The sequence below is a fragment of the Centropristis striata genome, chromosome 13, assembly GCF_030273125.1.
Source record: "Centropristis striata isolate RG_2023a ecotype Rhode Island chromosome 13, C.striata_1.0, whole genome shotgun sequence".
Taxonomy (NCBI): domain Eukaryota; kingdom Metazoa; phylum Chordata; class Actinopteri; order Perciformes; family Serranidae; genus Centropristis; species Centropristis striata.
The window spans coordinates 31,055,953-31,070,302 of record NC_081529.1 but is presented as its reverse complement, the minus strand read 5'-3'; the positions used below and the strand labels follow the sequence as shown (position 1 = coordinate 31,070,302).

General features: G+C 39.9%; 1 protein-coding gene across 4 annotated transcripts in view; it reads left to right on the top strand.

Annotated features, from left to right (window-relative positions):
- crebbpb (CREB binding protein b) overlaps window positions 1-14,350 on the top strand; it is a 52,791-nt gene that overhangs the window by 15,627 nt on the left and 22,814 nt on the right. For all 4 annotated transcript variants that reach the window (XM_059347792.1, XM_059347790.1, XM_059347789.1 and 1 more), the window contains exons 3-5: window positions 5,709-5,876; window positions 9,161-9,413; window positions 13,115-13,228. In XM_059347792.1, coding sequence (XP_059203775.1) covers window positions 5,709-5,876; window positions 9,161-9,413; window positions 13,115-13,228 — 535 coding nt within the window. The remainder of the gene's footprint in view (window positions 1-5,708; window positions 5,877-9,160; window positions 9,414-13,114; window positions 13,229-14,350) is intronic.

Here is a 14,350-nt window from a genome sequence, read left to right as displayed (position 1 = left end):
ATAAATAAATAAAACTTTAGTATTAGCAAATAATAAAAAATAACCATCTAGGGGGTTTGGGGGAATGTCCCACCAGGAGAAAATTTTGTAAATTTTTAAGTACAATGCACAAATATGCTTTGGTATTTTTGTTTGTGGATGAAAAATACTGGACATGATCTGCTGCTGGTCGTATGTCCATGTGAATGTATTACTTTGAAGAGTTTAAATGTGAGAAAATGAGAAATGAAAAATAAGAGTCTCGGGGCTTTGTGGTTTTTACAGGAAACCAAGGTTAAACCAACGCTCTAGTTCTCACTGAGATATTTCAACAGACATTGCCACATGAAACAAGCACCTCCTTTTCCATACTTGACATGAGTTATTTAATATTCCATACAACACAAGCCTTTACATCACATTGAGATGCCAGGGTTGTGTTTGAGGATTTCAGGAATGAGGAAGACACAGATTTGAACCTGGTTGTGAGTAGTATATATGTGTTAGCCTGTGGTTTGAAACTAAAACAACAGAATGTGGCACACGCCATATTTACCTTGCATAGCTGCCATCAGAGAAACGTGCTGCTGTAAGTGTTGTGTTTGCTGTTACGGTTAGAGCAGGAGAAGTGTAGCAGTGTATCTGTAGATCACTTGGAAAGAAACTTACATGCTCATGCTAATGTACAAATTCTGCAACAAATATTAATTTTGTTTGCATTTGACAATGATAGACATGGCATGGTGCGTTCCAATACTCTCCATCTCTATTGTCAGTCACAGGTTGTTGTCTTTTTTTGGCCAGCTCTTCATTCGAGAGGACAAATTGCCCTTTTTGATTTGACTTCCATCACTATTGTTCGGTTAAGTTTCCAATGTCGATGCTCTGTATTTATAACGGTTAAGAGAAGATAGTCTGTTGGAACAGTCAAAAGAGATATTTGCAGGTATGGTAGATAGGTTTCTGAGCTTCCCTCAACATATATTTGATCTGTTGTTGGCTTTCAGCCCATGGATTCTCATTAGTTTTGTGACGAACTTCTTCTTATTCCATGTCTTGCCTGAGGAACAATGAGGGGTTTACAGTTGATTGTCCGTTTTTATTTTTTTATTTTCTAATGAAAGGATTTCATGTACATTTTACATTAATTCTGTTGGTTCTGCAAAAACAACAGTTTAAAAAAACAAACTAGTCTTACATGATTTGAAAAAATACAAACAAAAAACAATTTACTGCAATTATTTTTACAGCCCTGTAACCGATATGCCAACTATAGATTAACAAATTCAAATTGAATTGATCTTTTCTTCATGGATTGTGCCCCAATATGACTCTCCCAAGGTAAAAAACTGCAGTTTTAAACAACTTTATTAAAGAATATTTAAAATTTGTGTAAATTATTATACCTGATAGCAACCAATTCCAGAAAAGAAAACCGAGAAATTAAAGAAAAGACAAAATAACATAAATCTTCAAACTAATATAAGTACTGTATGTTCAGCATCAGTAAATTGCTATTAAATAAAAAATACATTAAAATAAAGTAAATTCCTAACAAGCATAATTTTCTGCAATAAAAGTCCTGTTAAAACAGTTTTCATATCTTAAAATGTATGTGCCGATACAGATACTGATATGTGATAGGCCAAAGTCCACCCATCACATATCGGTTACTTATTTCACTGATATTTTCACTATCATTTGGCTTCTTGTGCCAATTGTTCATTGCTGTAATCTCTATTTGCTCAATTAGCTGTTAGCTCTGTTAGCCAAACTCACTACAGGACCTGCTGCCCAACTGGCTGCTAACAGCTAACTAGCTCCTCCCATACTCCCTTTTCGACCAAGGCAGTTGCTGGGCTGATTCGGAGCCGGTGCAGTTGAACCAGTTCTTCGCTTTTCGACAGCCAAAAAACCGGCTCCCTGCCAGGAAAACTGGTTCCAGAGCGGCACCAAATCTTTTCTGGTCCCAAACCATGAGCCACTTATGTCAGGCTTGGGGCGGGACTAAAACTAAAACGTGCATCTTTAATTTTATTTGTTTAACTGCAATGGGATTGATACAGGCTCTCGCTAGCGTTAGCTTATAACATAGACTAACATTAACATTTTACGTTCAGTGTTAATCGTCCATAGCGATCAAGACGAGCAGCACAAATGTGTTATGCATGTTATACGTGTTTAAATGCCAATGTAGGCTCGCGAAAGCCATGAGCAACATTTGTAAAGAGATTATGTCACCTGCAGTTGTTATAGTCATGGAGAGCTGAGTCGTGTACAGACGTATACAGTGACATAGTGATGTGGCTCTCGATCCTGTGGAAAAGCAAACTGGTTCTGAGAAGTTTTGAGAGTTGAACAAACTGTGAACCAGCACCAGCCAAAGAACGAGGTTCGCATTGGTCCAAAAGGAGTACCAGTGATAGTAACAACATGAAAAGATGCGTTCCATGTGGTTCAGTTTGTCATTTGCTAAGCAGTATTTATACATACACAAATCCCTTTCATCTCAGGTTGTGTGTCTGTCACCTTCTACTCCGTATCGCCATCTAGGGATACATAACAAAACCATAAAACTTAGGTTTGAGGCAGTCATTATAAAGCAGAATTGCATGGATTAAAGTTCTTCGTCGCTATGACGGATTTCCATCATTTGGAGTTCACAGAGACCACTTAGGAGATCAATAGCCGTGTTTCCTTTAGGGTAAAGAGTGGCCACTGGGAAAGTCTCAGGCCACGCCCTCTTAAATGTCCGCTCACTCGGAGTGTCTCAATTACAAAAAGGGACCCAGAGGGATTTACTAGACTCCGGAGGCGACAAATGGTTTTTGATGGTAGGTTAATCGCTTATCGACAGTTTCGACCGTGATCACATGGCTAATTATGCACAGCATCTCCACTGATCATAAACATCGTGATAGTGAATTAACCGGCATCGCTAACTGTGCACAGAGTGTCCGGGGCTTGTTGTAAACAAACAGAGATCACTAGGTGAACACCTCCTGCAGCAGCAGTACATACACACTGTACTGCTACAGAGCTAACTGTTAGCCTATTAGCAATTTAATTGTGGTGTTGTTTGTTTGATGCTGGTTCTGTTGTTTTTTTAAGAAGACAAAGCACTATAGAGATTTGCACCCATTGTTATTTAATCCTGGGGCTGTTTGTTGATGTATTTTTTTTAATTTCTATTTTCATATATATATATATATAAGGTTTACTTTAAATAATAAGGGAAAAAAAACGTGTAATGAAAAGTTATGTAGATACTTGATTATTTTAGAGAGTAAAGACAAGCTTTGCAAAAAAATAATAATTGAAAAGACAAAAAAAATGCAATAGAACATCTGTTTAAAATCCTCCTTCTGTAAAACAGTATTGGTTGAGCATCTTAATGTGATGGCTGCATTTGGTGCTGAATTCTTATGCATTAGTATTTCTTCCAAGTAACCTGGAACATGTTTCACACGCTGCACGTGACTTGGCTGTAGCGTGAATAAAATTTCAGTCAGAAGATTTTTTTTTTAACTTTAATCCATGGAATTGACCAAGCCACATATTGAAGAACATGGACTGGGTTTGGAGTGTGGTGAAGCAGGTCACTTTTACACTGCTGACGATGTGTTTTTCAACAGCAAAAATGTTGAACATGACCATAATGGATTGCAACGTCATTTAAGACGATTTGAACCCTTTGGCAGCAGAGAGTTTTGATAGGATTGTAATCTCTGGTCAGTTTTAAGTAACTAAAAGGCTTCCACACTGATCAGTTTAGTTTATTTTTTTAGAGAATAGTGGTAACTTAACATCACATGCTGAGAGTGACATCACTAGCTCATATGAGTTATTCTTGTCTGGTTTCAGATGTTTTTATTGGTGCTCCCTGTTTTTCTTTGCTTTTCTTTTCTGCCATTTACATCTTTATTTTATAGTATTCACTCTTCTCCCGCCAACTCCTTTTTCTCCTCTCTCTGTTTCTCTGGCATATGCCGTCTCACTCTGGGCCTTTGGCCTTTGATAATGGAGCTGTAAATCATGGTTAGAGGAGCCGGTTTGTGTGTTGTTGTTGGGGTGGGGGAGGCCGTGTGGAGAAGGAGGAACAGAATAGGACATGCCAAGAAGAGGGGAAACACTGGAGGCCTTCCTGTGCGACAGCGCTCTCCTCTAGCCTGGTGACGCTGCTCTGTAGTAAGTGCGGATCATCAAGTGGGAGAACCCGTGTGTGAGCGGAGGATGAGGCCGTGCTCGTGTGAATGGGAGGGAGGCAGCAGGCAGGCATCTGTGTGTTTCTGTGCAGCGGCGGGGGGAGGGGCAGGCAGCAGTGCAGTGCGCTGCTCAGCTGTTGAGCAAGCTGGTCTTTCTCTCTGTGTCTCCTCCCGTTTCTCTCTCTCTCTCTCTCTCTCTCTCTCTCTCTCTCTCTCTCTCTCTCTCCGCTGGGCTGGGCTTGCTCTGTCTGCCTGCGCACTGCTGTCAGTGGGGAACCTCCGCGAAGCAGAGCAGGCTGCTGCTTTGGCCACCGTAGAGAAAGGCAGGCAAAAGCAGCCAACAGATGCATGCTGAGGGCCACTGGAATGAATGACTTCTGAGGACCTAACAACTATTCCCTTTCCATGGCCAATTATGAAATAAAATTATGCATTTCTACATATTTTTGTTGGCTTGACAATTCCTTTTACTTTAATCAATTCGGCTTCAACAGACATATGAGCGAGTGTTGTTCAAATTCACAAGAGAAGTGTTTTCTCTTAAGTTTGTGATAGAGTTCTGTATATGGAATTGGTGCATTTTTTTGGGGCCCTCCACCAAGATAATTTTACATTTTTCAATTAAAAAAATGCAGTTTTTCCATAAATTTAGACCATTATTATGACCATGTCTGTGTCCAATAATATGAAAAGGGCAGAGCAGATAAAAAAACAACACCTCAAAAGCTTAAAGACAAATGTGTCAAATGAGTTAACTGGGGACCTGCTGCAACCATTACATTTTCGAAAAGTCATTTGGTTATCTTGATGCCCTCTGCATTGATTCCACCTTCATTTGGATCAGAAAATGGTACTGGTGCTGCGCCTAAGCCTTCTAATGGTAGGAAAAACCGTGCAAGAGCGAGCTCAGAGTTCAATTCACACAAATGAAAATGAGCTAGTTCACGTTCATTTCTTTCTTTTTTCTAATGAGCTGCTCCAAGACTTGTTGACTTGTGTTTTCCACTGGAGTTGGTACTTGTTTGTTTTTGCTAAAAAAGTTTCTATCCTGGTAAATAATCTTTTTATTAGCAAAGGAACAGACTTCACCACGTCCCAGAGATGCCAGTTGCCGTAAATCCTCAGTTGCCGTAAAACGGAGTGTGTGATCACCGTTAACTGTCACGAGAGTTAATGACGTTCACGTTCATTAGTTGCAAATGGATACATTCAGTTCACCAAAAATATGAGCTATTCGATGAACACGCTCGTTAACTTCGGTCATGCGCAACATTGAGTACGTTTAAGCTCTTTAAATTTTTGACAGCAGTCCCTCAATTTATCGGTTACTGTGTGAACTCCACCAAATCACTTCAACTTAGGCTTAAAGGAGGAAAATATTTCTGGCGTAAAGCACAGTTAGCTCACACTGATCCATTATCATACTTAGAGACTGTGTGCAGGTAAAAGATTGGTCCAGTGTGATGATATGCAGCATGATATGCAAATTGTCTGACCTCCCTCTGTCCTGATTGTCTACTATAGATGGGGATGTCAGGAGCTCCATTTGGCCAGCAGTATGGTCAGGCTGGGGTGCAGCAGATGGGGGCAGCGGGGGTCAACGCCCAACAGCTCCAGAACAAGACAGCTCTTTCCAACAACCTGCCCCAATTCCCGGCTGAGCTGAAGGGAGCTGGCAGTGTGCCAAACATGGTGAGTGACACTTGATTCTTATATCTGTCTGAGTGCAGTTTTGTTTGAGGTTAATAAGGGGAAAACCTACCTGTATCCACAATGACAATGGTTGCAGCTGGCAGCAAAGGGAAGATAAAATGTGAAACAAAAACATATGCATGTGCAGCCGGGCATCAGTACTGCTTATTATGTACCTCTGCTCAACTGCTTGTTAATGCAAATATCTAATCTGCCAGTCACATGGTGGAACTCAGTGCACTTAGGCATGTAGATATGCACCTGCTGAAGTTTAAACCAAGCATCAGAATGGGGAAGAAATTAGATTTAAGGGAGTTTGAACTGAGGATACAATTGGCATCCTCTCCCAAGAATTTAAAAATAGTAAATGGACCTGCACTTATATAGCGCTTTTCTAGTCGCTTTGCGACCACTCAAAGCGCTTTACACTTCAGACTGCGCTCATTCACCCGTTCACACACACATTCATACTGGTGGCAGAGGCTACCTTAACCGTCCCACTTGCCACCATTGGGAATTCATTCTCACACCGATGAACGCAGCAATTTGGGGTTCAGTATCTTGCTCAAGGATACTTCGACATGTAGGCTGCCATGGTCAGGGATCGATCCAATCTCCGATTGGTGGGCAACCTGCTCTACCAACTGAGCCACAGCCGCCCCCATGATTATATGTTGTACCGTAGAAGATTGGAAAAATGTTGCCAGGTCTGATGAGTTGCGATATCTGCTGCAACATGGTCAGAATTTGGCATAAACAACATTAAGAAATGGATCCATCCTGACTTTGTGTTCAGTCTGGTGGTGTAATGGTGTGGGGGATATGTCCTTTGGTTCCCTTACTACCAACTAAGCGTTGTTTAAACGCCACAGCCCCCTTGAGTGTTGCTGATCATTTTCATCCTTTTATGACCACAGTGTACCCATGTTATGCTGTTTTCAGCAGGAAAATAATGGGCCATGTCACGAAACCAAAATCATCTTAAACTGGTTTCTCGACCGTGACCGTGAGTTCACTGCACTCCAAAGGCCTCTAAAGTCACCAGATCATAGTCTAATAGAGCACCTTTGAGGTGAGGCTTGATGTGGTGGAACGGAAGATTGGCAATGTGGTCAAAGATCTGAGGAATACCCTGTTGAACTGATGCCACTAAGAAATAAGACTTTTCTAAAGACAAACTGAAGCCCCTTTCATAGTGCCGTTTCATGCCGTGACATTAATGGCTCTGTAACGTTTCGCCTCCACTATGAACGCCCCCGAAGTGGGAGGCATGGATCAAATGATCCCACCAATTTTTCGCCTCCAGAGGTAGTCACAGAGGCAGAAAATTGGTGGGACTGTTGGAAGCAGGATCACTATGAACGGACCATCCTGGCAAGGTTGGAATATTTGACGTCATGCGTGACGTCTAACACACACCTCCCACTTGGTCCAACAGTCACAACTCACTGTTCACTGCAGCCGCCTTCGCTAACTGTGCACAGCGTCCACCACTTGTTGTAAACAAACCGCCATGTTAAACTGTACACGTTGTGTTCACCACTGATCGTAAATAAACCGGCATCACTCATTGTCCACTGATTGTCCGGTGCTTGTTGTAAACAAACGGAGTTTGCTAAGTGAACACATGCTGCTAACTGTGTAGCCTATTAGCATTGTGCTACTGTGCAGCTCTGCTGCTGCTCTGTTTCCAGTCACTATCGTCTCCTCCCACCATCCTCCCAACTCATTCTGCGACGCCGGACTCACTATGAACGCCCTAAGACGGAAAGCCAGCACAGATCTTTCCGGTAATATAGTGGGACATTTGCGGGACCACACTATGAAAAGGACTTGAGTCCTCCAGGTACTAGCAAGATGAACTTATAAATTGGCTGGCGAGTTATATTGCTGCTTTCTCTTTCGGTTACTAAACATTAAATGCGTATTTTTCTTTAGATTCGTATAATTAGGTCCTGAATGGTCATGTATAGGACTTGAAATAGAAAGATTTAACAGGTGAGTTTTGTGTCCAGCGATCTGAAGTTAAGCCTAGCCAACAGCATGTTTTGTTTCTGGCTGTACAACTAGCTAACAAAGTTGCCTAGCATTATACAAGAGAGATTTGAGAGGAATGACCTAATCCTCCTATTATCAACATTTCTGATAAATGTTAGGTGGGCATGACAAACCTTTAAACATGTATGATAAACCCATACCAACAGCAGAGATTTTTCCTTTGTTTTGCCTCCAGGTAAGACCATGATGTCAACACATTAAAATGATCTATAAAATACACACTCAGCTGTGCCTGTTCTGTCTTCAGAAAAATCTGTACAATACGGTACTACGGTGTCTCACCATTGGAGTATATGGCTGCATACAAGCTTTGCTCTTAGCCTTGCACATTCATGAGATGAGTTGTCATATAAATCTTAAGAGAATGATTGACATGTTGTCATAAAGGACCTTTTGTTTCCTTTTGTACAGTATTAAGTTTTGGAAACAAAGCAAACACAGCTGGAAAAACTACCACCCTAGTCGAAGTAAATTCTTGGTGAATACAGTAGTAGTTTACATTTTGTATTAATAAGGTTTACTATGGTTTCTGCCCAAACTACTTGGTCTACACCTGCTGCATAGTGAAAGCAGCAGTTGAAGATCTCCATCAGTGTCTACGTGGGATCTGATCAGCCACAGTGTTGCTGTGTGCTCAGAAGTTCAATTACATGTTTACCACAGATCCAAAAAATCATTGAAAGTTTGAATTTAAGGAAAGATAGTGCAACGACAATATATTTACATCTTTGTTGCTTAGGTTAACAAAACAAAAAATGTAACCCGCATCAATGGCAACATGTTTGTGAAAGGCTGTCCACTAACTGTTGAGTACGGAGTGAGACTCTTTCAAGGCACAAAGTAAACAGAGCCTGGAGCTATGCAAATCTGTTCGAGGAACAGGAAATTGACTTATTCCAGGTAGAAAATGTCTGCCCTCAATTTTTTAAGAATGATGATATGATTTTAATGATTTTGCTTGTTTACCATTTCCTTCACATTGTTAGTTGTTTCACTTAGATTTTCTTTTACTACTTTACTTTTAACATGTTTATTTCCCATCTTTCCTCTTCATTCTCTGGTGTCTTGATCTTAATTTCTTCCTTTCCTCTTCCTTTCCTCGTCCCACATCTACAAGCCCCTGCGATACACCTGGTTCATTATATTTTTTTGGTTTCTTTTTTGTTTTTACTTAAAAAACTGAAAGTCTAAAATGAGGAAAGTCTGATCTGTGCTCTTCTTTGCAGTCCCAGATGCAGCAGCAGGTAGCGTCGGTGGGCATGGTCCCTGGAGCTGGCGGTGTGTCGGCGGGCCCAACGGCCGACCCCGAGAAGCGCAAACTCATTCAGCAGCAGCTGGTCCTGTTGCTTCACGCACACAAGTGCCAGCGGCGGGAGCAGGCCAACGGGGAGGTGAGGGCCTGCACTCTGCCCCATTGCCGCACCATGAAGAACGTCCTCAACCACATGACCCACTGCCAGGCCGGCAAATCCTGCCAGGGTGAGTGAAAGAGATACCATCAAAAATCCAGCTTGAATCCCAAAAGATAAAGTTCATAGCTGACTGTTTGAAGGTGTTCTATGTATCTGTATGTAAGGGACATTTTGGGCCTTTTAATTTTGTAAATTTGAGCTGTAGTGACCAAGGTTATAATAGTTTGGGATTTTTCATTAGTTTTAGTTTTAATTTCGTTGTCAATTTTTGTTTTCAAATTCAGTTAGTTTTAATCCGTTTTAAGAGCGAGTTTGCTAGTTTTAAATAGTTTTTTTTTTTTTTTAAATGCTTAGTTTTAGTTTAGTTTTTATTAGTTTTAGTGTCAGTTTTAGTTTTTTTGCAATGGGGTATTTGTTGGGTGCCAGATTCAATAAGGTCACAATAAATGTTCCTTTATTTCCTTTGTCTGATCCATCTGAGCCCCAAAAACTTCATTAAGTCATAAAACCAGATAGATGAAATAGATTTCATATCAACCAAAAAGGTTTATGTATGAAAAAAGTTGACAAAGACGAAAACGAAGGACATTTTCACTCTAATTTTAGTTAGTTTTGTAACCACAAAATACAGTTTCAGTTAGTAATCGTTTTTTTAAAAACTTGTTTTAATTTTTATTTCAGTTAACAAAAATGTTTTTTCAATTCTGGTTTTCGTTATTTTGTTTTTTGTTAACTATAATAACCTTGGTAGTGACCTGTTGGCTCCAGTCCCCGCAACCCGAGTTTGGATAAGCGGTCAAGGAAAATGGATGAATGAAAAAAAAAACTTTGGCAAGAGCTGAGGGTTTTATGTATTAATTTTCCGATTTTGGAAGTTCTATCTCAGCTTCTATAAAAAAGTCCATAATAAACTGTCTAGAAAAAATACAGACGCTCAGACTCTCAAGGACAAAAATGTCTCATTGAAACCCTTTAAGCCCATGACGTTCTATCGGCCCATACAGATCTTTTCTTCTGACAGCTGCAGAGGGCTCGGTTTTAAATCCACATAAGATATTTATCTTATGAAACTAGAAGACCTGACGTAAGACCCAATCATTTTTTGGATTGACATGGCATTTTTCAAAGCAGTCCCTTGACCTCTGACCTCAAGATATCTGAATGAGAATAGGTTCTATGGATACCCACAAGTCCCGTCCTCACATACTTGCCTACTTTATGCTGATACCATGCAGTTCAAGGCAAGACCAACATAGTTTTTTTTAATGCATGAAAATGTGTTATTTTCACCTACTGTATGTCAATATTTCTGCATACTGGGGTCCATAAACAGTCTGTGAATTGAAGGACTGAAGTTGGGTGTAGAAATGTAACTCAGTGAAATTGAAAATTGCATTAATATATGATTGTATGGCAGTTTATTGACATGAGCATATTGTCCTCTAAGGCAGTAGTTCTCAAACTTTTTGAGTCGCGACCCCCATTTTAACATGCATGTTGTCCGCGACCCCCGCTCACTGAACAGAGTCTCACATGCAAAGTTCAGATCACCCAAAAAAGAAACAAAGTGACCAAAAAAAGACACAAATTACCAAAAAGACACAAAATAACCAAAAAAAGACACAAAATGACCAAAAAGACTAAAACACATTAACACATGAACACTTTAACACAGTGGAGACAGAGATGACTTCCAAAATGATTTGGAGACCCCCAGAAATCATCTTGCGACCCCAATTGGGATCCCAACCCCAAGGTTGAGAATAGCTGCTCTAAGGATATCAGAAGAACTATTTTCTAACTGATGCAAGGTGTTTAGTGTAAATATGAATGTGCAGACTGAAAATGGACACTCATCCTATCATTTTGTGACTGATCTATTCTTAATTCATCTAACAATCAAACAAGAATCTGATGATGAAATGAACCTAGTTAGAATTTCTCTACCGATGGGCCTGTGACGTGGGCACAATGCCAGTGGATTTACACGCCACACGAACAACTCCGCAAAAGGTGTTGATGTCGTGTTGTAGTTTTGAGTTCACCTAAGCTGCCAAAAGCGTGTGTCGCCTTCAGCTCTTTTTTTGCAACTGCTCACCAATATTGTCATTAGCAAGATTGTTTATTGGTCCTCATGTGGCTGATGACCAGTTAAGGAAGTTTTGTGAAATTTGCATCCCTATATAAAACTAAACCACCAAATTGCTCTGTTGTCGGCCGAAAGTTCAAGAGGAGTTACTAAGATTAAACAGCCTTACACAAGATTAACGTCTCAACACCATTAAACTACTATTTAATAAGAGCACGATAATGCTGGAGTGCTATTTAATCACTTAAATTGCATTGATTCACACAATGTAAAGCAGTAAGCTCTTTTGTATCATTGCTTAAATAGAGCCACTCTACCCTTTTGACTCGCTAAGCCCCAAATGCCCCAGTGACTGACAACATCAGCAAACATGAATTTAATCTTTTTTAAAACGGCTGTCATGATGGTTTTATTTCTTTTTCTTCATCTAAGCTGGTGGAAGCAGCTTCTCTCTGACAGCTGCGGGTCGTCCAAGCTTGATGAACTTTGAACTCTGATATTCATACTTTTTATACGCTTAAAGTAAATGCTAGGATGCTTTTTATGGTTTATGTATAATCACAGATGGGTTTTTTTTAGGATGACATGGTACTGGGTTTTACAGTATAAAAAAAACTTTCTTCAGTCTTTTGTTGTTTTGTTTTTTTAAGCCAATTGTCAATGTAACACTCTCCATCGTTTAGGGCTGGGCGATATATCGATATATTGATATATTTTTAAATGTGATATGGAATTAGGCCATATCGATATAGTTCAATTTTTTTCTTTCTTTATATATAAATGATCCTACTAGGGTTTGTCATATTTAGTTATTTTGTAATGTTCGTTATTCTTTTGTCATAGAAATATATTTATTTCAGAAAAAGATTGGCCTATTTTATTTAATAGGCTATTTTTATTTAAGATATTTTTTTATCTAAATGTGCACTTTATGGGGTTTTGATTTTTTTTTTTAAAAAGGCAATCCTGTTGTTTTACAGTATTTATGTTCACTTAAGTAAACGGTTAAATAAGTATCATATTTTGCTTTGACTTTGACTGAACATTTGCTCTCACGCGATGAAAATATAAGGATTTACATCGTATATCGATATTCAGCCTAAATATATTGGGATATGACTTTTGGTCCATATCGCCCAGCCCATTCACACAACAGGAATTTGTCCGTTTGCAGAGTGTGCAGGAGGCAGAATATGATACCAAAAGCATGCAGAGAAACCCACGGTTATGGAGTCCATTCCTAATTTTGGCCTAAAACAACAGAATTTCATGCATTTATTGCATTTGTCACAGTTTTGGTGTACTTAGAGAAGTTCCCAAATCTCTTCATCTTTCCAGTTAGACATTTTCACTTGGAGTCCTGATGTAAATGACCCCTTTTTTCACCCTTTGATGTTTGTATCCTTCTGGTTTTGGACCAGTTGTATGATCGAAACATCATTAATACGCCATCTCGCTCTCTGTGAATCCTCTGGACAAAAACCTGCTCCACTCTCACCTCGGACGTTACACATCCAGTCTAATTGATTTGGACATTTGCGCTATAGCTTAAAGCTGTCTGGGAAATATCTAGATATGTTTAGTGTTGAAGTGCATGTGAAAATGTGAGTTTTTAAATCGTTAACTTTAATGAATTGCCATCCCTCACACCTGAATCTGTTTTTTTTTTTTCTCCCCAGTGGCTCACTGTGCATCCTCCAGGCAGATCATCTCTCACTGGAAGAACTGTACGCGGCACGACTGTCCGGTGTGTCTGCCCCTGAAGAATGCGAGTGACAAGAGGAACCAGCAACGTGAGTAACTCCACCAACTCTCTATTGCTATTATTTATTGATAAATCCATATAAAAATGGGGGATGTTAAAGTTATTAGAGAATAATATAATATGAATCTTGTTTTTTTTTGTTTTTGTTGGGTTTTTTAAATCTTTCATACCTTGTAAACTGTTCAACAAGGCCGTTGTCACTCAGCGCAGAGCCTTCAGTCAGTGTGTGTGTGTGTGTGTTTGTGTGTGTGTGGTGTGAAGTGCTGCCACCTGCAGGCCGTGTCTCCCTCCAAAGCCCTGTACTGGCTCGCTGAATGCGAGAGCTCGAACAGTGAGAGGATTCCTCTAGAAAGGCTGGACCTGTAATCTGACACCCAGGGGAGGGGCTCAGTGGCTCTGCTATCAGTGGGGGCAGGGTCTTGGGACAGCACGCTCTCTGATTGGCTAAAAGGCCCTATGACAGATTTAAATCCCCCTCGGAGGCAGCGTGCTCTCTGTCAGCAATCAACACAGCAGGGATTTTAGATGGAGGCCTGCTCGGGAAGACAGTCTTTTGCTTAGAGATTTTTTATTTTTTTTTCATTTTTAAAACAAAGAAAACAGATGTATAACAACACACCTAATTTAATTTATCAGAGAAAAAATGTTTTATACTATTATATATATTAGAGAATCAACAATCTATTCTATCTATTCCATCTATAATCTATCTATTTAAAACTATGTATTTATTGATGAAGTTGTATGTATACTTGCCTATGAATGACGTTATATTAAGTCAGTCCTGTGGCTGCAATAACTCTAAGCAGCATGCATGGGAATTAATTCAATATCATATATTTGAGGAGATTTCTTTCTTTTTTCCTTGATGGACTGAATAAGTCTCTAAATTTGTCAATTGCCGCTTTTTTTCTTCTTTTTTTTTTTAAATAGAGTTGCAAGATAAGTCTGAAAAGATGCTTAATCTAGCGGAAAAAGTCCCTTACTTGCAAACTTGCACACGTACTTTTGTGTGTGTGTGTGTGTGTGTGGCTGTGACAATAGTCTGTGACTGTCTCGGCTGCTGTGAGTGCAACATGAACCATCTGCCTCACAGGAGTTTATTTGACCGGCACACATTCGACTATATCTGGGATTGATTGGCCCGTCG